Source organism: Lissotriton helveticus, chromosome 5_1 (assembly GCF_964261635.1).
Source record: "Lissotriton helveticus chromosome 5_1, aLisHel1.1, whole genome shotgun sequence".
NCBI classification, from domain to species: Eukaryota; Metazoa; Chordata; class Amphibia; order Caudata; family Salamandridae; genus Lissotriton; species Lissotriton helveticus.
Genome location: NC_136065.1, coordinates 99,362,121 through 99,384,909, shown reverse-complemented (window position 1 = coordinate 99,384,909; position 22,789 = coordinate 99,362,121). Strand labels below are relative to the sequence as shown.

The following is a 22,789-nucleotide window of genomic DNA, read 5'->3' as shown; positions in this document are numbered from 1 at the left end:
TACGGAAACATTCTCGAATAGAAGTCACAGAAAACTGTTCCTTGTCCATAGCTACGGATGTAGTGGTTATTTTGGGAGAAACAGAGAGGGTCTTCTCTGATATACCATGTCTCGTTGACGGTGTTCAAGGCACGAAAAACCTGTGACCATTTGGGAGGCCGATACATGCAACTGTGGGTACAATATTTGTGCTCTTAACTTCATGCATACAATTTACCAGTGGCCTTTCTGCGAGAGAAGTACAACTTGTCAAATGCCCCTCGGCGGATGGGCTTCATGATGGCGAAGTCCTCGATGGGAGGTGGCCTGGGTACAGCGATCTTCGTACCCCCGCCTGGAGTCGGCATTCCCTCCCCTATCTCCTCTATGTCAGCGGTCACAGTTCCCATTACAAGGGGGTTCACACAACAACAAACCCCAGTCAACACCAATGTCTATCCGCCAAGCAGTTCAAAGCCCGGGTAAACACAGAAGAACAATGCTCATAGGATTGTACACGGTTATCTGTATGGCGGCCATGTTCAACTGCTACTGGCTCCGCCAAAGTTTATCTGAAATTAGAGAGACAAAGCAATAAAAACTCGATGGTTTTGAGAACGTAACTTAATTAAACATATTAAGATTTAGAAAGCGTGATTTTAAAATAATTATGCTCCAATTTCTATATGAAACGGTATTTAAAATCTCAAACATTCTTTAAAAAAAAGTTTGTTTAATTTAAATAGAAAATATAGAAATGTGTTTTATTAGGTACACCAGTTTTCTGAATTCGCCACTGCCCTTACCGAGAAGTCTGCCAGAAATCATATGTTTGGCAGCCATGGTCACCCTCTTCTTGTTTCGACACCTAAGTCGCCGGCAAAACGTCGCTGATGTCGTTCGAAGTGGAAATTGGGTAGTCCAGTCAGTCACTGTCAATAAAGACGCTGCGGAGGAAGAACTATCAAACAAGCATTTGCAATGCCATAGGACTCGCATTTTCGGAAGCCCTACTGCATTGGAAACGGGAGTGCGGGCGTGGGAGAAGCACTCACAGGAGTGCTTGGGGGCGGAAGGGGGGCCCGGATGTCACGGCCCATGGGTGGGGGGGCACGAGAAGAAAATCGTTTTGAAGTAAAGGGGCCAGTAACCATGGAAGGAATCTAATGACGACATGGCAGGCATGCGGAGGGACTCACAGGCCTAAAACCAATCGGAAGGCAGAATTTAGGACCTAAACCAATGAAAAAGATGGGCGGAGAGATGGCAGAGCTTCCACGGTATACTGAATACTGCATGGCTCGCAAAGTGTGCAGCGCATGCGCTGCAACGCTAGGCTCGACCTAAAAAGGGCAAAAAAAGGAAACCGCACAGCTCTCTTCATCTCAGCGGGAGAGCTGCTGTTTAAATAGTAACGAAAAGAGCGCGAGGTGCACCCCCACAATGCAATGCGTAGCTCGTCATTTTCAGCCTCAATTTTAAATTGGAAACCACTGGTTTGTGGCAACCCCAGGAGAGCATGGTCACCACCAAAATGTCACCAAAGTGAGGGGGAGCTGTAGGAGCGACACATCCTCTCCCCAAAGAAAGTGCCTGACACCCCACTCTGATTTCGGGAGGACTCTATGAAAGCTGAGCCCTCAGAAGTTTCAAGTGTTTTTTTAAACCTCTTAGCTAGAAGTTTTTGTTTTAGAGTTGGGAAGGCTGCGCCCTCTGTGGGTGAAGATTATGGTTGCATTCAGTTGTGGCCTAAAAAGGTTACATTATGAATTTATCATGTTGAAGGATACCCTCTAGGTGCGAAGGGTGGTAATTACACCTGATAATTTACCAAAGAGATGTCCTTTAGGGACTATTTTTAAAGTGCAGTATTTTTATGTCAGATGAAAATGTTTTTATGCTGCAAACACCCTCTACCGGTGAAGGACTATAACTACATAGATGTTATGATTATAACTTGTTGCCCTCAGGGGCTAGGTTTCAAGTGTGCATTTCATGCTGAATGTAATTCTGATAACCCAGGTCACCTAGACCTGCTTAGACATTTTACCTTGGGAATGTTTTAAGGAAGTAATGACGCTGACCATCGCTCATAGATCCAGTAAACATGCATTATTGTCAATAGTAAGTGCGTTAATTCAAAGTGATATTCCAGTATTGCATTTTCAATACAAGCGAATGTTCTGACTTGTGCTTTGTGGGTCAAGACCTCCCTTTGGGAGGGTAAGAAGGATTATGCAATGTCATCCAAAGGTATTTCTATAAGCTTGTGTATATTTGTAAATTGCTGTATAGTATTGAGCAGTGTGTGTGTAATAACTGTAGTTTTTCCTTTTTCAAAAGAAAAAGCACAGATTAGACTATAATTTATTGAGTGTTATTTTAGTGTATCTGTGGATGGTGATTACTAGCCCACACCATCTCCCTTGAGTAAGGCTTGGACTGCTCTGCAACGGTACCCCATGAGTCAAGTGCTACAATGGGGTGTTTGGTTCCCAGTGGAGGACAAATGTGAACCCATTACTTGTGCAGGCCACAAAACTAATGACCCATTTCGCAGACTTCTCGGTGCCAGGCAGACCCTTAGATTCTACAGCAGCTCTCACTTGAATGTGTTTGCAGGTCTCTATGAGAACCGCTTGGGGAGATCAGGAGACCCCTCACAACATGGGTCACTCCTGGCTTTGCCTCCACTGACAGTCATTTTTAGGTCTCGGCAACGAGAACTATTGTCGCCATGTAAGCTCCCAAGGGAGTACAGAGCAGTGCACGAGCCGACCAGGCTCTGTGGACGCGCACACACAAAGGCAGGCAGGCAAGCACACACCAGACTGACACAGACAGACACACGCACACACACACACACGCACACACACACACACACACACACACACACACACCCTCCCTCCCTCTCTGCCCACTCCCTCTCTGCCCTCCCCCCCCCCCCCCTCTACCCCCACTCACCGGGCTCTTTCCCTCTGCAGCGGGTCAGTCACGGCAGCAAGCAGGCTCGGTGTCTTCTCCAGCGATCTTCAGCTGATGTGCACGCTCACGCTGCGTCTCCTGCACGCCCACCACGCTGTTTCGCGCCCGTTGATCCTCAGCTTGTGATTACTACTCCTTCTAACCCGGATTCTAAATTACTATTTCTTGGTTCTCTAACTCCACTCTGTTGATTCGTAACAAACTGATATTCAGCACATTTCACAGTCTCGCTTTTGCTTCTCATAAATACAATAAGATTATTTTAAGCAATGTCTACCCTTCTTTTGGTTCTGTGCCTATTATGCTTCGGACTATAGAGTTTTAGAAAGTGTGGTGGAAGATTCCATGATATCAGCAGCGTGCACAGTGCAGAGTGAGTGTGCAGAGTAGTGAGTGTGCAGAGTAGTGAGTGTGCAGAGTAGTGAGTGTGCAGAGTAGTGAGTGCAGAGTAGTGAGTGCAGAGTAGTGAGTGCAGAGTAGTGAGTGCAGAGTAGTGAGTGCAGAGTGAGTGTGCAGAGTGAGTGTGCAGAGTGAGTGTGCAGAGAGAGTGAGTGTGCAGAGAGAGAGTGCAGAGAGAGAGTGCAGAGAGAGTGAGTGCAGAGTAGTGAGTGCAGAGTAGTGAGTGCAGAGGAGTGAGTGCGCAGAGGAGTGAGTGCGCAGAGGAGTGAGTGCGCAGAGGAGTGAGTGCAGAGTAGTGAGTGCAGAGTAGTGAGTGCAGAGTAGTGAGTGCAGAGTAGTGAGTGCAGAGTAGTGAGTGCAGAGTAGTGAGTGCAGAGTAGTGAGTGCAGAGTGAGTGTGCAGAGGAGTGAGTGCAGAGGAGTGAGTGCAGAGTAGTGAGTAGTGAGTGCAGAGTAGTGAGTGCAGAGTAGTGAGGTAGTGAGTGCAGAGTAGTGAGTGCAGAGTAGTGAGTGCAGAGTAGTGAGTGCAGAGTAGTGAGTAGTGAGTGCAGAGTAGTGAGTGCAGAGTGCAGAGTAGTGAGTGCAGAGTAGTGAGTGCAGAGTAGTGAGTAGTGAGTAGTGAGTGCAGAGTAGTGAGTAGTGAGTAGTGAGTGCAGAGTAGTGAGTAGTGAGTGCAGAGTAGTGAGTGCAGAGTGCAGAGTAGTGAGTGCAGAGTGCAGAGTAGTGAGTGCAGAGTAGTGAGTGCAGAGTGCAGAGTAGTAAGTGCAGAGTAGTGAGTGCAGAGGAGTGAGTGCAGAGTAGTGAGTGCAGAGTAGTGAGTAGTGAGTAGTGAGTGCAGAGTAGTGAGTAGTGAGTGCAGAGTGCAGAGTAGTGAGTGTAGAGTGCAGAGTAGTGAGTGCAGAGTGCAGAGTAGTGAGTGCAGAGTGCAGAGTAGTGAGTGCAGAGTGCAGAGTAGTGAGTGCAGAGTGCAGAGTAGTGAGTGCAGAGTAGTGAGTGCAGAGTGCAGAGTAGTGAGTGCAGAGTAGTGAGTGCAGAGGAGTGAGTGCGCAGAGGAGTGAGTGCGCAGAGGAGTGAGTGCGCAGAGGAGTGAGTGCGCAGAGGAGTGAGTGCAGAGTAGTGAGTGCAGAGTAGTGAGTGCAGAGTAGTGAGTGCAGAGTAGTGAGTGCAGAGTAGTGAGTGCAGAGTAGTGAGTGCAGAGTAGTGAGTGCAGAGTGCAGTGCAGTGCAGGTGAGTGCAGTGCAGGTGAGTGCAGTACAGGTGAGTGCAGTGCAGTGCAGGTGAGTGCAGTGCAGGTGAGTGCAGTGCAGGTGAGTGCAGTGCAGTGCAGGTGAGTGCAGTGCAGTGCAGGTGAGTGCAGTGCAGTGCAGGTGAGTGCAGTGCATGTGAGTGCAGTGCAGTGGAGTGCAGGTGAGTGCAGTGCAGGTGAGTGCAGTGCAGGTGAGTGCAGTGCAGGTGAGTGCAGTGCAGGTGAGTGCAGTGCAGGTGAGTGCAGTGCAGGTGAGTGCAGTGCAGTGCAGGTGAGTGCAGTGCAGGTGAGTGCAGTGCAGGTGAGTGCAGTGCAGTGGAGTGCAGTGCAGGTGAGTGCAGTGCAGGTGAGTGCAGTGCAGTGCAGGTGAGTGCAGTGCAGTGTAGGTGAGTGCAGTGGAGTGCAGTGCAGTGCAGGTGAGTGCAGTGCTGGTGAGTGCAGTGCAGTGCAGGTGAGTGCAGTGCAGGTGAGTGCAGTGGAGTGCAGTGCAGTGCAGTGCAGGTGAGTGCAGTGCAGTGCAGGTGAGTGCAGTGCAGTGCAGGTGAGTGCAGTGCAGTGCATGTGAGTGCAGTGCATGTGAGTGCAGTGCAGGTGAGTGCAGTGGAGTGCAGTGGAGTGCAGTGCAGTGGAGTGCAGTGCAGGTGAGTGCAGTGCAGGTGAGTGCAGTGCAGGTGAGTGCAGTGCAGGTGAGTGCAGTGCAGGTGAGTGCAGGTGAGTGCAGTGCAGGTGAGTGCAGTGCAGGTGAGTGCAGTGCAGTGCAGGTGAGTGCAGTGCAGGTGAGTGCAGTGCAGGTGAGTGCAGTACAGGTGAGTGCAGTGCAGTGCAGGTGAGTGCAGTGGAGTGCAGTGCAGTGGAGTGCAGTGCAGGTGAGTGCAGGTGAGTGCAGTGGAGTGCAGTGCAGTGCAGGTGAGTGCAGGTGAGTGCAGTGCTGGTGAGTGCAGTGCAGTGCAGGTGAGTGCAGTGCAGGTGAGTGCAGTGCAGGTGAGTGCAGTGCGTGCAGTGCAGGTGAGTGCAGTGCAGTGCAGGTGAGTGCAGTGCAGGTGAGTGGCAGGTGAGTGCAGTGCAGGTGAGTGCAGTGCAGGTGAGTGCAGTGCAGTGCAGGTGAGTGCAGTGCAGGTGAGTGCAGTGCAGTGCAGGTGAGTGCAGTGCAGGTGAGTGCAGTGCAGTGCAGGTGAGTGCAGTGCAGGTGAGTGCAGTGCAGGTGAGTGCAGTGCAGGTGAGTGCAGTGGAGTGCAGTGCAGGTGAGTGCAGGTGAGTGCAGTGCAGGTGAGTGCAGTGCAGTGCAGGTGAGTGCAGTGCAGGTGAGTGCAGTGCGTGCAGTGCAGGTGAGTGCAGTGCAGGTGAGTGCAGTGCAGGTGAGTGCAGTGCAGGTGAGTGCAGTGCAGGTGAGTGCAGTGCAGGTGAGTGCAGTGCAGTGCAGGTGAGTGCAGTGCAGGTGAGTGCAGTGCAGATGAGTGCATTGCAGGTGAGTGCAGTGCAGTGCAGGTGAGTGCAGTGCAGTGCAGTGCAGGTGAGTGCAGTGCAGTGCAGGTGAGTGCAGTGCAGGTGAGTGCAGTGCAGGTGAGTGCAGTGCAGTGGAGTGCAGGTGAGTGCAGTGCAGGTGAGTGCAGTGCAGTGGCATGCAGGTGAGTGCAGTGCAGGTGAGTGCAGTGGCGTGCAGGTGAGTGTAGTGCAGGTGAGTGCAGTGCAGGTGAGTGCAGTGCAGGTTAGTGCAGTGCAGGTTAGTGCAGTGCAGGTGAGTGCAGTGCAGGTGAGTGCAGTGCAGGTGAGTGCAGTGCAGTGCAGGTGAGTGCAGTGCAGGTGAGTGCAGGTGAGTGCAGTGCAGGTGAGTGCAGTGCAGTGCATGTGAATGCAGTGCAGGTGAGTGCAGGTGAGTGCAGTGCAGGTGAGTGCAGTGCAGGTGAGTGCAGTGCAGGTGAGTGCAGTGCAGTGCAGGTGAGTGCAGTGCAGTGCAGGTGAGTGCAGTGCAGGTGAGTGCAATGCAGTGCAGGTGAGTGCAGTGCAGTGCAGGTGAGTGCAGTGCAGGTGAGTGCAGTGCAGGTGAGTGCAGTGCAGGTGAGTGCAGTGCAGGTGAGTGCAGTGCAGTGCAGGTGAGTGCAGTTGAGTGCAGAGTGGTGTGTATTGACAATGTAAATGACAATGCCATTTATTTATGATTTAAAGAAAAAAAAAGAAATGTCATGAGCAATGCCAATAGCTCTACCTTTAATGATGCCGAGACCATTGCATTGTAAATGCTTGTTCTTTTGAGTGATCTTCACCCCAGAAACACACTGAGCTTCTCCGCCTGGATAATCCCTTCTACTGCAGGGCTGGGCACTCTCATTCCCTTTCTGAGCATGCAGGCAGTCTTCTAGGTGCCAGACAGACCCTCGGCTTCTCCAGCAGATGATGTACCCTCACCTCAGGGAGAAAGGCTGGTATTCAGACAACATCACTGGCCACAGAGCAGCTCTTTGAGTACTCTGCAGAGCATTCCTGAGAAGAACTTCCCAAGAAGAACCTGAAATTTGAACAAAGTGGGGAGGTTCGGCTCTCTCTTGCATACTCCAGACAGGGGATATGGATCCAGTGTTTGAGGTTTTGTAACTGTTTTTCCAGTGGTTCCTTTCGAATGTCATTTTCTGGATATTTGGAAGACACAGCTGGTGTGCAAGGTGATGGCTCTCACAGAAGGTAGCAATGATGCTGATTCCAAGCCGGAGTATCCAAAACAAGGGCACGATGTAGGGTGGATCACTGCCCTTGGCTGTCATCAGCCTTCCTGAGGTAGCAATCGACAGACAAAAGGGCAGGCCCTGCCTTCATACATCCTCATGTTGATTAACAGAAGCTGCTGACCCGCCCTGCAATCTGCTGAATGTCAATGCTCAGGAAGAAATAATCAGCTGCTGTTTGCTAACAAGAACCTCATTTGGTTTTTTTTTTTTTACTTTATTTATTGATTTTCATAGCAAGGAAGGTACAGTACAAGTTAGTTATGTTTAGTACAGGGTATACAATTGTGGTCCATTTCCAAGTATAATAATCACAAACATCACTACAACAGAGTTGTTCCTGGCATACCCAAGGGGGGTGGGGGGCAGTTCTGCCTGCCTATACACATAGTAGTGTTACCTTATGTTGGGAGTGCTGTCTTATTGTCTCTATCTGTGCACTTCAAGTGGGTATCATGTCTAGCTTGTGAGCTCGCTGGGACCTGTGATTCGAACAAATATGAGCGGAAGAGTTGCCAGATATCGAGTGGCCTGGAAGTTGGGAGTTGCTGTTCCACATAGAGATCACTATTCGTATTACAGTATGTCATACTGTGTAGCCAGGCTTTTAGCGTTAGGCCTTAGGTAGGGGACCCGGGTGTCAGAGTGATACCAGTGCCTCGTGAAGCTGCGCGGGGCGACCAAATAATATATGCGGAATTTTGGGATCCCAAACATACCATGTTCATATGTCAACGTTAATGTTGCCCTAGCTAATACGGGGTTGTTTACCGCACCACACAAGCCTTATTAATTACGAGCAAGCATGGAGAAGACGCCTTTATGCAACGGAATTGGAATGTTTTGAAATGAATATAAGAATTGGGGCAGTACAACCATTTTGATTATGGCGATTCGACCCCCATGGTGAGGGGTAGTTTCAGCCAGCTTCAGATTTTACCGCCTAGCCTCTCTATTGCTAGGCCATAGTTGAGCTGTGGTATTTGTTCCGCCTCTTTGTGTATGTAGATACCCAAAATCTGATGAGTCATCGCACCATTTAAGTGAGTATTCGGTGTTCCTATCACATAAGGCTTCTGTCAATGGAAGAATTTCTGATTTGCCCCGGTTTATGTTCACATCTGACAGAGCACCGTAAATGGTTATTTGGGCCCCAGATTGTTATCAAGATGTCTCACATAAAGAATGAAATCATCTGCATAAAGGGTGATGAGCAGCGGACCTGTTTTGAACTGCAGGCCCCTGTGGAGGTGTCTCTCCTGTAGATGATGCACCAGAGGGTCCATCGCTATTACAAATAGCAACGGGGAGAGCAGGCAACCCTGGCGGGTCCCCGAGTGAGTACAAAAGGAGACGTCAGGGTACAGTTCAGCTGAATGTGAGCCATAGGGCGTTTGTATATCAGCGAAACAATTGAGAGAAACCTCTGTGGCACACCCGGTCTGGCCAACGTGGCATACAAAAATGGCTATTCAAGAAAATCAAAGGCTTTCTCAGCATCCAACAGGACCGCTGCGGTTGGGACAGTGGGTGCAATTCTGTGGCAGGTGGCAAACAGTTTGCGCAGGTTCATGGCAGTAGATTTATGTGGGATGAACCCTGACTGGGTAGGGGATATAATCTGGTCAATGATAAGGGAGAGCCTGGTGGCCAACATTTTGGCCAGTATTTTGTTATCAAAATTTAATAACGAGAGAGGCCTATAGGAGCCACATTGCGGGTATTTGTCTACTTGGGGAGGGGCGTTATGACCACCTCTCGAAGTCTAGATGGGAGCTCGCCAGACACTATGGCCTCCTGATAAATGTCAAGGAGATGTGGGCAAGTATTTCTTGTACGTTTTGTAGAAGCTACCTGAGAATCCACCAAGGCCCTGCGCTTTTGAGCCATCCATCGCATCTATTGCTTGGGTGACGTCTTCTAAACTAAAGGGCTCTGCCAGGAACTTCCAGTGGGCTGATTCAAGCCACACCAATGGTAATTGTTTTCCGTGGTGTCGGCTGACACTCTGGATGTGTACAATTCAGTGTAGTAGGATAGTACCGCTTTTTGTATGCCAGTAGTGTCCGATCTATATTTTTCATCGGGGCCCTGAAGGCCCGAAATATATGTCTGGTCCCTGGGTGGCTGCACTAGTCTCGCTAGTGTGCAACCTGGCCTTTCGCCTTCCCCATATCGCCTGGCGACCACATATTTCCCCAGGAAGTGAGATTCGCGCTCGGCTGCCTCGTGAAATTCAGACATTTGGGTAGCCTGGCGTTGTAAACTGGATGTTTTCTGTAGTGTTGAGTGGTTTAGATCTATAGTCAATAACTGTGTTTCTAGTTGTGACAGCATACGACGCAAGTCTCTGGGTATGCCTGCACTCTTTGAAAGGCACACTCCCCTTATGTATGCCTTAAAGTCCTCCCATACCATGGCTTTAGTTTTCCCTGTATCCATGTTAATTTCAAAATCTTCTACGATTGTCAAGCGTAGCTCGGATTTGAACAGTGCATCCCTAAAGGCCATTTTTTGAAATCTCCAATGTCTTTCCACCCACCCTTCCCTTGGAATCCGCAGCTGTAGCAAGACTGGTGTATGGTCTGATAGAGTGTGTTGTACTTGCTTAATCGAATGAAGCCGTAAGATCACATTGGGGGCAAGAAGCAAGCAATCCAGTCGGGTCCATGTGTTGTGTGGGGCGGAATAGTGGGTGTACGCTGCTTGTATGGGATGTTGATGTCGCCTGTGTCAGTCAGCCGGTACGCTTCTCTCAAATCGGCATGCCCCAGGGTTATGCATCAGGAGTTGTGGCTGTGCTATCCATTTGGGGATCGAGTAAAATATTGAGGTCACCCCTCATGCAGACCTGGTCCGCTTCCATGTGGTCTATTCGTGTTAGTAGCTCACCCAAAAAAATCTAGATCGTCAACATTTGGGGCATAAACATTAACAAGGAGTACTGTGTATCCGAATATTCACCCCTTAATCAATAAATATCTCCCTGCTGTGTCCACATACACCTCAACTTCCCTGAACGGGATCCACTTGTGAACCAGTATCGAGACTCCCCTTGCATAAGTGCTATAGCCAGCGAAGTACCTGTGAGGGCCCCAGCTTCGGCAAAACCATTGGAGGGTAATTTGGTCTCTTGGAGAAAGGCCATGTCAACCTGGTGTCTTTGTAGATAATGAACTACTTGTTTATATTTATGTGTATTATTCAGCCCCTGAATGTTCCTGGACATCAATGTAATGTTTGCAAAGGGCCGTAGTCACACTATGTCACACTATTGGTGTATATGTGTTTCGGACCTGCGTAATTGCACTTGTACAGTTTTAACATCAATCTTAAGAACAGAAATCGTAAAGGCATACCAACAAACCCTTTCGCCCCCACCCATCCCCAAATCCTCTACATACATAGGGGAAATACCCAAAACCCAAAATGGATATTGAACAATTAGAAGATTAAACGTAATCAATAAAACGTTGCGAATACTAATGTGCTAATGCACTTGGGGAGAGGCAACGCTACGCAGAGGCCTCGATTTTGTTTTGTATGTAATAACCAATGAAGTGGCCTAAGCCACATCTAGGGCGGCAATACTTCTGCAACTGGACATTGAAACGTGAGGCGGAGTCAAGTCATTGCCTCACCGTGCAAGTGACCAGTTAAGTACTTATCTGGCCGAGAACTGTTCCATGCTGGCCCCAGAGTGAGAAACCAGAGGGTACCGGCCCGGGAGGGCGATCGCCGTGCCCTCCCTGGATTGGAGCGGAGGAATTCCTGGACCGCCGTAGGTGAATCAAAAATCTGTGACTTCTCATCTACATCCACTTTTTAACGTGCTAGATACAACAGCCCTTATTTCAGACCCAGTTTACAGAGGGTGACTTCGACTTCCTGCGAGCATCCTGCACCATAAAGGTGAAGTCCGGATAGAGCGATATGGAGGGCCCCTGCCAGTCCAGTGTTCTTTTCGCCTGGGCCAGCCACAGCGCATTATCCCGATCTTTGAAATTTTGGAGCTGGGCAATGATCGGAAACAGGGGGCAGCCTGGGTTAGGATGAGGCCCTAGTGTGTGGTGTGCACGCTTTTTCCACGAAACCATCGAGGCAGCCTGTGTTTGTGGACTCAGGAAGTCCCAGTATGCAAACATTGTTGCGTCTTCCCCTGGCTTCCAAGTCTTCATTCTTCATTGCTATTGTCTTAAGACGTTTCTCCATGCGCTCCAGTCTCCTGGTGGTATCAGCAGAGTCATCCTCCAGGCCAGATATTCTTCCCTCCGCTGTATCCAAACTGCCCTCGTGGTGATCCAACCTGGCACCCATTTTGTCCAGGCGCTTATCTAACACATCGAAGCTCCCTGCCAACCTTGTCGAATGTCGGTTTATCCTGCGTAGGGTCCCCTCGGACCGTCTGGTTAAGGAGAGAAAACCTTGAGCCCCTGTTTTCCGCTCCTTCAATCTGCCCAGTGGGAGCTGAAATGGGGGTTTATCCGCTGGTCTAACGTGTTCTTGCGGCGGTGACACAACAGGATATTCTGCCAATAGACCGATATTAATATAGACCTCTTCTCCGATGCCATTCTGTGGCAGGTGTCTTGAGAGGGGGATCCTGAAGTAGGACAAGGGGGTTGCGCTAATTACGAATAGCCGCTACCCAGCGACTGCAGTGTGGGATCACACGTGGCTGCGGCTGTTATAACCTACGCCCTGCCCTCCTCAAAAAGCGTGTACATGGCCGTACTTCCTGTTTCCTATGATGTTGAGATGGGCTTGGACGCCCACCAACTTCCTTCCTGCGAGGTTGCAAGTGTCAAAAAGGGGGGCGGCGGTGGGAGGAACTTGCGTTCCATTCCTATGGGGCAGAGCTGGAGCAATAGCGAAGCAGGGGGTGCAAACAAAACCGCGCCAGCACAGCCTGGCAGCCGGCCCCCAGGCTCACCCATGACCCTGTCACCATGGATTCTCCGGGATTTTGCTGACCGGCCTTTCCCCCAAGCGTTCTCCTAGGGTTTCTGGCGCCTGCTCCCGTCCCTTAGCGCCCACGACAGGCGTGCTCCTTCCCACGCGTCCCCAATGTCTCCGTCAATGCGGAGGCATGGGAATGTAGCCCAGCTGCGCTGTGGGCTCCAACAGCTGATCACGAGGCCTTGTGTCTTCCCGGCTCCTCCCAGGTCGTAGGGCTCACCATCGGCGTGCTGCTTGATCCTGCACTTGAAAATGAATGTTCAGGCCGTTTTCAGTGCCGCTCATGTCGCCGCACAGATCTGCACCCCTGCCACCAACTACATCTGCATGAAAGCCGCACGGTTGTCCAGGATCTCAGGGAGTTCGGCGGAGCTCCAGAGCCATCTTGGTCGACAGCTTGACCACACCCCCACCTCATAAAATTTTTAAAGGTAGCCCAATCTCCATCCTCCTTTGCGTTAGTATCTTGATTTCCACCCTCCAGCTACTGAAATGTAGTAAATGGAAAGTCCTAGACCTCTGTGCACACAAAGTGCCAGGATACCAGTTTCACATGCAGTTGTACACTCAGGGAAGGTGTACATGTCCATACATCATGCACAATGGGCATTCCTGTTCCAACACCTTACGAAGCAACAACACTGTAGCCAGATGCCAGATACATTGTTATGGTAGTCCCATTTCATGACAACTCTTTGTTTACACGGTTGCCTGGAAATCCTCTTTGACCCTCCACACATGGGTCACCTTCCCTCAGTGCCTTAACAAAAGTTAGACCCACAAGGACTGTTTTTAAACAGGTGCCTGCTCTTCCTGGGCATCAGTCTTTTCCCTTATGCAGTACGCATTTGAGGGAACTACTCCCTGCCATGGGCCGGTTACAGGCATTTGGCTTCTTCTTTGCTTCATCCCCTTTGCTTCGGCCCCTGAGCTCCGGATACTGGACATTGTCTACTTTGGTTCCGTAACTGTGTATATGATGTTTTCTTGATGTTCCCTTCCGGGTGGCGGGTGGGACGGGGCCTTTTCCTCCTCCGGGGTCTTCTTGTAGAGTGGGGGTGTTTGGGCGACAGGCACACTGCATGTTGGGGTGGCTTCTTAGTCTACTGCAGGGGTGCAGGGAGGGGGGAGTTGTAACGGGTGTTGGTGGGAGGGTTGGAAGGGGTGTTTGTGGTTGTGTTCTTTTTTCTCAAGGCGACGTATTGCTTTCCTTTTCGTTTCAAATGTCCTGCTCTTTGTGGGGTGGCTCCTGCATTACTTGTTGGGATGGGGGGTAGTGGGTTGAGGTTCATATCTTGGAATGTCAATGGTTTGGGGGATCGTATTAAGCGGGGGGTGGTGTTGCAGTACCTGCGACGATTGTCTCCTGATGTGGTGTTTTTGCAAGAGACGCATCTGGTGGGTAACACTTGTCACGCTATGAATAGGTGGGGTTACCGCCTGGTTGCACACTCTGGGTTTACTACGGGCTCTAGAGGGGTTGGTATCCTGATTCGGTCTTCTCTCCCTCTCGAGATTGATGATGTAATCCTTGACGATAGGGGGCGTTACGCCGCCCTCACGGGTAGATGTGAGGGTAAGACCCTTTCACTGCTTACTGTTTATGTCCCCCCGGGCCTTCAGACCTCCACCTTTTCGGATGTTGGCCTGGTATTGTTGGGGCTTCCCGACTATGTCCTTCTCATGGGTGGTGATTTTAACTCTGTGTTTTCGGGCTTGGTTGACCATCACCCCCCCCAGGGATATTCCTCCGTCCCAGTCATGGCTTGGTGGTTTCTTGGATACCTTTGGTCTTGTGGACTGCTGGAGACTCATGCATCCCACCCAGCGCCAATACACCTTCCACTCCGGGGCGCATGGGAGTCTCTCTAGACTTGACTATTTCCTCATGCCCGCTGTTCAGTCTTCCCTGGTTCGGGAGATCAGGCACTTGGCCCGGGGTATTTCGGACCACTCTCCGCTTTGGCTCTGTTTTGATATGGGGGTTGACGCTGTGGGGCGGGTTGCCCCTATTAATCCTTGGTACTTATGTAATCCCAAGACCCGTAGCCAGTTGATTAAATCCCTAGATCACTACTTCCTGGAGAATGTGGGGACGGTTTCCTCCTCTGTGTCCCTGTGGGAGGCCTTCAATACTGTCATCCGAGGGCAGGCCCTGTCCCTCATTACTGAAACTAAGAAGGCTAGGAATCGGGAGGCGGTGGGTCTGGAGGCCGAAATACTGGATCTGGAGGCCGAATTGGACTCGGGTGTTACCCGCGAGGGACTCCATGCCCTTGGTCTGAAACAGTTTGACTATAAGTCCCTTGTCACGGATGCTACCAAGACGATGTACAGGGAACAGCAGGGCAGACTCTATGATGTTGGGGATAAGGCGGGTAAATTGATTGCATGGCTAGACAAGAAGGAAAGAGCGAATCGTGTTGTCCCTGTGGTCCAGACTTCGGATGGTGTGAGTGTGACTGACCCGAGTGAGATTGTGGAATGTTTTGCTGGTTATTTCCGTACTGTATACTCCCCAGTGTCTGAAAGGGATGAAGAGGACTCCCACTTCCTGTTACGTGACATTGAGCTGCCCTGCCTCTCCGAGGAAGAGCGGGTGTGTATGGATGCCCCGTTGTCTGCTGACGAGATCGCGACTGCAATTCGATCTCTCCGTTCGGGCAAAGCTATGGGCCCGAACGGCCTGCCTATCGAGTTGTATAAACTGCGGCCGGATAAGGTCGCGCCTTATCTCCGTGAAATGTTCAGGGCATCACGTGATCTTGGCGCCCTCCCTTATGACCAACGCCTGGCCACGATTGTGGTAATTCCCAAAGAGGGTAAACCTCGGGACCTCTGCGCATCCTACAGGCCCATCTCCCTGCTAAACGCTGAGCCTAAGGTTCTCGCCAAGGTTCTGGCCACTCGTCTGCTTACTGTGATCGGTGACCTGGTTCATCCGGACCAATCCGGATTTATCCCGCACCGGAATACGGCCCTCAACCTGCGGCGTCTGCATGGTGTCCTCGCGAGGGCGGGGTCGCTTTCGGAGCCGGCCATTTTGGCCTCTTTGGACGCCTCGATGGCCTTCGATACGATAGAGTGGCCCTATCTTTGGGCAGCCCTCGCGAAGTTTGGTTTTGGCCCGGAATTTATCGGGTGGGTGAAATTGTTATACAAGGATCCGCTGGCCCAGGTGGTGGTTAATGGTCGAGTGTCCGAATCCTTCGCCCTCGGTAGGGGTACTAGACAGGGGTGCCCGCTGTCCCCATTGCTTTTTGCTCTTGCGCTGGAGCCGCTCGCCGCGTGGCTCCGGTGGGAACCGTCCATCAAGGGTATTAGGTGGTCCCCTGATTTCGAGGATCGTGTCTCGTTGTAGGCAGACGACACTCTTTTGTACCTTACTTCCCCACGTAAATCTTTAAATGTCCTGTTCGATGTCCTCACCTCATTCGGCAAGAACTCTGGCCTGGTTATAAACTGGGCCAAGTCCTGTATATATGTCATTTCCGGCGGCCTGCCACCACTACCACGTAGATTGCCAATCCAGATTTCTCAATTGGGCTTTAAATATTTGGGGATTTTTATTACGTTGGACCCGCTGGCCCGCTATGAACAAAATCTTCTTCCTCCTCTCCGTAGATTGCGGTTGGACGTGGCTCGGTGGCGTAGATTGCCTTTGTCACCGCTTGGCAGGGCCGCACTCTTTAAAATGATGTCCCTGCCCCGGTTTCTCTATGCACTCCAGAATTCTTTTGATACTATCCCTGCAAGCTATTTTCGGGAGGTGGAGGGTTTGCAGAGACGACTTTTCTGGGACGGACGTGCACGCATTGCCCTCGCGAAACTCACTATCCCCTGGTATGACGGGGGCATGGCACTTCCGGATATCAGACGGTATTACTGGGCCTCACAGTTGTCCGCGATTAACCACGCAATGTACTCACCCGGCCCGAATCCGGCTTTTGAGATGGATAAGTATCAGTTGCCGGGTGGGGACTATAATAGAGCGCTTTATTCCAGGGCGGCCGGGCGGAACCTTACTGGACCCACCAAGATTGCTGTGAGTGTGTGGCGGGCAGCCAATGTGACCATGGGTTGGGATGATCGAGTGACACTAGCGACCCCACTGTATGCGTCTGAACGATTGGGATGTCTCTGGACTACGAAAGGGTTTGAAAGGTGGGATATGATCGGTATCAGTAGAGTGGGTGACCTTTGGGTGAAGGGAGCGGTGAAGTCCTTTCAGGTGCTTCAGCATGAATATGAACTGAGTGAAAGGGAGTTTTTTAGATATGCGCAGGTCCGCAATGTTCCTGAATCCTCTCCTCTTGAGAACCGAGTACTTGATGGTCATTTACCAGATAGTACGATTTCTTTAATCTATAAGAAATTAATCAACAGTCGGGCGGATCTCCTTGTCCGTCTTAGAGAGGCCTGGACCGGAGATGGGCTGGAGTTGGACGACGAGGACTGGCAATCAGCGTTGTCCTCTCCGAAGGAGGTCGCAATTCCCGCCCGTCTCCGCCTTGTCCAGCTTAAGATTCTACACCGAGTGTACGTAACTGGCCCTCGTTTGATTGCAATGGGATTCTCCTCGGATGGGTTATGCAAGCGTGGGTGTGGTCTGAGTGCTACATTCCTCTACATCATTTGGGAATGTCGAGAGGTGGCTTCGTATTGGATGAGGGTGCATGCGGTGATGGAGGGTGTCACTGGAGTCGCCTTGCTGCCTGAGGCTCGGAGATGTTTATTGAATGTGTGGGAGCCTAACGATTACAACGTGGCCCAGGCTCGGTGGGCGACCCTTGGGAACATGATTGCAAAACGGGATATAGCGCAGCTATGGGGTTCCCAACGGCCCCCCACCGTGTCAGTATGGAAGGAGAATATGGACTGGTGTATGTTTAGGGAAAAGACGGTGTACTCGGCTAGGGGCAGACCGAGGGCTTGGACGAAGGTATGGAGCCAGTGGAACACCTATTGCGGAAACATCTGTACGCCCCCGCTTGAAGACATCCCGGATGTTCCCCTATCCCCGTGAGCTGACATTCCCGGACAGACCTATTTCTTTTCTTGTTTTTGGCCTCCCCACTGTTCCTCCCCCACCCTGACTAGCTCCATTGCGTGCTAACATATTTTCCTATATTGAGAGTTCCCCCCCCCCATCAGAGCTCGACTTTGTTCACTACGCCTTTCGCCTTGATGTTTGTGTGTTTGTTTCTTTGGGTTCTTTTCTATAAAATTCAGAAAAGCATGTTATCCTGCTCATATCCTGTGTGCGTCGACTTGGACCCTGTGTTTGCCTGGCCTCTCGGCGCTTAATCACCGTTCCCTGCTGTTTGCATACTATGCCTCATGTTTTAGCGGCCGGCCCGTGTGGTTGTAGGCCCATACCTGTACCTATACTTTGCATGCACAATAAAATTTGTTAAAAAAAAAAACAGCGATTACAGTGGGGCAGACGTCTTTAGGAAGGCTTACGTCACAGGAGAGGTCCAGGTAACAGTGGTGAAAAAGTGAAAAACATGATGTTTTTAGTGGTGGAGGCCCTTTTTAAATTACCCCTGGAACTGTTGTGACCTGTAAGGGCTTGTTAAATGACTTGTTTATGGGTGAAGGTTATTTATAATCTGTAATATTATGTGCAATTTACCATGTGCTGAGTCATGTGATGCTGAATACAATATAACAAACAATGTAGTGTCATGTGACCCTTTCTTTTTTCAAAACGTTACAGATGTATCGTGACCTCATTCAGAATATCACAGGCTGTGCTGGTTCATATAATCCTATTCAGAATATTGCAGCAGTCATGAGACTTTTTCAGACTGTGTAATGTGAACTCATTCTTAGCAACACAGACTGCTGCGTCATGAGAACTTGTTCAGAATGTATCGCAGTGTGTTATGTGAATCCATTCAGAATATCCGAATGTGCCATGTCATGCTTCCCATTCAGAGTATCACGGTCTCTACTGCGTCATGTGACCCCATTCAGAATATCACAGATTTTGCTGTGTCATGTGATTTCCATTCAGGATATCACAGTCTGTGTTGACATAGCATCAGACTTTGTATGAGGATGTGCGGGCAGCGCCCGTCCCAATGTCTTCTAACTAGAGATATTCAGAAGTGTTCAATGAAGCTTAGGTTTCTAAACACATTTAATTCATAAATGAATGCCAAAATGTAATATCGTCCGTGGAAACTGATTTCTATACACTTCTTTCTCTGTTTTGCAGGATATCAAAAGCACCCTGAGCAGGTAAGGCTGGTTTATTATCCTCCTCTCAGTGTGTAAGGAGCAGGTCTCACTGCTGCCGTGTAAAGGCCACTGCTGAGTTCACACAGATCACCACCCTGCAAACGAAATATGTCGAAGTATCTAATTTTGTAGAAAATACAACTCACCTATGGCCCTCCTCAAACTTAGGTCCATCACTTTGAAAGGTCCCCCCACTATTCCGCTTGGTCTCAGAATCCACAACATATTAACAAGTTCTTTCGAATCTCTCAATTTGTTTTAAGAAATATTCATATCCTTCATAAAAATTCAATGAAATCTCAGTTGAGTTCTCTGAAAACCTCCTTGAGTCCTGAGAATACTCCCTCACATCCTCTGGAAACTCGTTTGAGTGCTGAAATAATTGAATTAGTCCTCCACAAATGAACGTCTATCTTCATACAACTTCTTTAAGTTTTGTTAACCTACCCACATGTCCTAGAAGAAGTGCCATGAGACCACAGAAAACTGCATTGCATTCCTGAAAGTCCCCTCAAGTTTTCTGTCGTGTTTAGGGGTTTTGCACAGTTGGTCTTTGATGCCAATCCCAAACTTCTTGACAGATATAGCTCAAAAAGGCAAATGAGAAACAGTTTATAAGGATATTCGGAAGGGTTAGGGTGTAGAGATGATCAGCTCCAGCTCAGTGGATCTCAGAGGCTGAGTGTCACCAGCACTGAGATGAATGGTCAGGGCACAGACTCATAGATCGGAGAGTAATCACGCTGCAGACTGAGTACAGTGAAACCTACCCGACCACACGACTAACTCCAGATCAGCACCCTTCCCTCTTCAATGTATGAATTAACCAGTTTTAATGCTAAGAGTGACAGGGATACGACCCTCAAACCCTTTGCTGTACAAAAAAAGATTAATTGTGAATAACAGGTACAAAAGCCAAATAAACTGAAATGAAGGAATCAAATAAATTCAACAAATGAGAGAGCACAGCCAGGCATGAGCTAGTATGGCAACACCCAAAAGCTGCTCACAAAAATGGGAACGGATATGTGGAGGGGTGGAACAAATTCAGAGGGACCATCTGTACACTACCGACGGAAAGATCTGGAGTGGAAAGCAGCTGAATGATCTACAGCACACAATGTAAGGGCGATGCGAGCTTCCAAATAAACGACCAAGTTGGAAACGGGAATGTAATATTCACATTCAATAGGTGATTGCGATGCCGCGCTACTCCGGAAATAATTTCTAAAATCATATCACCTTTCCCTGAATCACCAAATCATACGTTTTACTCCTCAGTGGGGCCCATATCACTGTGAGCTAAACACAAAACATTTCTAGTTTACTCCATGGATTTGTGAGTTTCAAAGGAGAGCTGCTGTATCATAGCGGAGTATCTAAATTAAACTAAATATTTATACTATTTACATCTGCAGTTTAAAGAGTTTTACCATGGTTTTATCGACGAAATATTTATTTAGACACACCGCCATAATGGTCGATGAATCTGCTAGTAAAAATATTAGGCGTAGGAAAACTTAATTCTCCATTTATCTAATTTTTATTAAGTGCAAATTTAGCATGTCTAACAGTTTATTCACTTTATTTATTTATTTATTCAAAGAATTGCTTTAAAGAAAAAAGTTTTATTTCAAACTGATTTTTCATTTATTTCAAAATTCAGAAAATAGACATTATTGTTTAGATTCAGAACGCAGGTATTAGCAAAAGACAGATAGTTCCCAAAATTCATTTTCTCCTAATTTCCCTAACTAAAACCCTCATCTAAAGTGCATTTTCTCATTTAAATAAGATAGAAAATTATTCAGAGTCTTACATCTCAAGCAAATCAGCGTTTCGGCAGCATCCTGGGAGGAAATCGGAAAGGAGTTTTTTCCCTAGTAAAACCAGCACTTTTTATACCTTTTTCACTAACTCTATCTAGAAAATTAACTTTCTGCAAAAACTCGAGTCCTGATTGGACAATTTGGTGGTGGATTAGCATCACCTCATCATCATCATTACAATATTTAATTTTACTATGTCAGCTAAAATTTAAAGAGATCTTTGTTCAGGAAATGTCCGGCCTAGTCACGTTTTCAACTAGCAACTTCATAGAATTTTCTCACATTCAGAACTATTGCGCTCATCCTTTTTGGCAGTCATTTAGACTTCCAGGGCACACTGTCCTTGGGCTGCGCATGCTCAGTTCATCTTCTATCCGCAGTTTAATAAGACAGCCATGTTTTCACTAGGCCTCACAGGCCAGATTGGGAACTATCATAGAAACAAACACAAATAAACGTTAATTTAAGAAAAATAGCCCTTCTGTTTACCTCCCCTCTTTCTAAGGTTTCCCTAATAGTTGTTACCTAGCAAAATAAGCAACATTTATGCGTGAAATGCTCACCTGTCTTCAACCTCCAGCCACAAATATGTAAACAAAAAGCACATTTATGCCGCATTCCATTATCTCAGAGCTGCTCATTAGTTCAGGACACGACAAAATCACATGATTAGTTAATTATGATTGCAAAATAAGCAAAATTAGTTTCCCGCGTGTATTCATGTAGGTGCAACTTTTATTCTAAGTTGGTTAATTTTACATTTCACTCAATTAGTTCAAGTTATGGTTATGGAAGTGTGATTTCACGCGGGGTATACAAAATTTTGTTTTTCCACCTCGCTCCATCAATTGCATGTACAAATGTATGCTAACTCTGTTTTCAAGTCGTATACTAAATAAACAGAATTTAAAACAAAAACAAAGCTGCTCACAAATTGTTTCAGAAAGTTGTTTCTCGCTGACTCCGCCTAAGTGGCCCCTTCCAGCACTACCTCTTCTCGGGCCAGTGGTGTAACAAAAGTACCAGTAATGCGGGGGTGGCCCAAGCTCCAGGGGGGCCCCTCCAGCACAGTGCACGGGCATCGGGACCCTGGCTTGAGAGTTCCTAACGGGGGCCAGCGCGTGGCCACCCCCCTCTAATGACTCTGCAGGGGGGCCCCTTCAAGTTTGGTTACGCCACTGTCTCTGACCTGTCTCCTGAGCTCCATCCCTAATCTGTGCCTCAGGCTTCACATGCCCGTTGTCCAGCACTTCCAATGACCTGCTGCTGTTCTAGTTTTACAACCCCGCGCCTTGCTGGTAATATTCTTCCTACTCTTGTGGCTTTAAATCTCAAAATCTGACATGGCTGAGATTGAGTCCTTTTATTTGACACAATTCAAGATGTTCCAACAACTGGGTCATAATTTCCTACTTCTGCCGCGAATCCTCCAAACACCTGTTTAGAGCTTTCAAATATCATTATAATTTGGTTAAAGACAAGAGCATTGTCCAGTTGGCTCCCTCTAATCTGTAGAGGTCTCCTCCAGGTCTCATAAACCTCATTATAGTCCTTCGATCTGCTCCTAGACCTGTGACATTTCTCTCCAGTCTGCAGTGTCTTCCCTCCTGTCCATCCTCTTGGGTCTCTAGAAGCCTTGTTTCAATCCTGGTAAATGACCCCTCATTCCAGGCTCCAAATGCTTCTCCAAGTCCTCAGTGACTTCCCTTCACTCCTCTGCACCCTTCTGTGTCTTCAGACGCCTCTGTGCAATCCTATAAGTAAGTATCCAATCCCTCTTCAAAGAGATGACATGAGCACATTACCTGCTGGTTTACTGACTAGTCTGGCTGAATCCATATTAATAGAGCCTAATGAGACATGACACTTCTCAGTGAGATGTTCAGTTGTGAAGCTCACAATGCATCTCCTCAAAGCATTAACGGATACACGACCTCTGGGTCACTTAACAAAGTAATCCAAGATGGCGACAAACCACACAAAGGAATTGCGCTTGTTTTGGGAATGGATTTGAGAACTCACTTTATTCCGATTATTAAAAAATATTAAGTGTTGGTGGTGGATTCCTAGCCAAATGTTAATAAAACAAGTGAAAATAAAGATGAACTAACACAGTCATCATAAACAAGTCTGAACATAGACAGAGAGAGAGGGAGGGAGGGAGGGACTTAGCCAGACGGAGACAGAGTGACTGTAATGGAGAGGAATACAGAAGAGGGTGGAGAGAGAGACAGAAAAAGACATCAAGGGACAGAGAGAGAAACGGTGAACAAAAGGAAAGGAGAACAAAGTGGAAGAATGTGAGAGGGGATAGTGTAAGACACAAAGATAGAAAGAGAACAGGTGCTAAAGAGAGAGTTAGAGAAGTGCAGAGAGAGATCCCTAAAGCACATGGCCAAAGCGAGAGGTAGGAAAAATTGGGGAGAG

At 48.6% G+C, this 22,789-nt stretch overlaps 1 protein-coding gene across 1 annotated transcript in view; it reads left to right on the top strand.

Annotated features, from left to right (window-relative positions):
* The window catches only part of LOC144752403 (E3 ubiquitin-protein ligase TRIM39-like), a 206,925-nt gene that overhangs the window by 82,132 nt on the left and 102,004 nt on the right, over positions 1–22,789 (top strand). Inside the window, exon 4 of the mRNA XM_078640335.1 lies at positions 18,511–18,533. Within this exon, the coding sequence (XP_078496461.1) occupies positions 18,511–18,533 (23 nt within the window). The remainder of the gene's footprint in view (positions 1–18,510; positions 18,534–22,789) is intronic.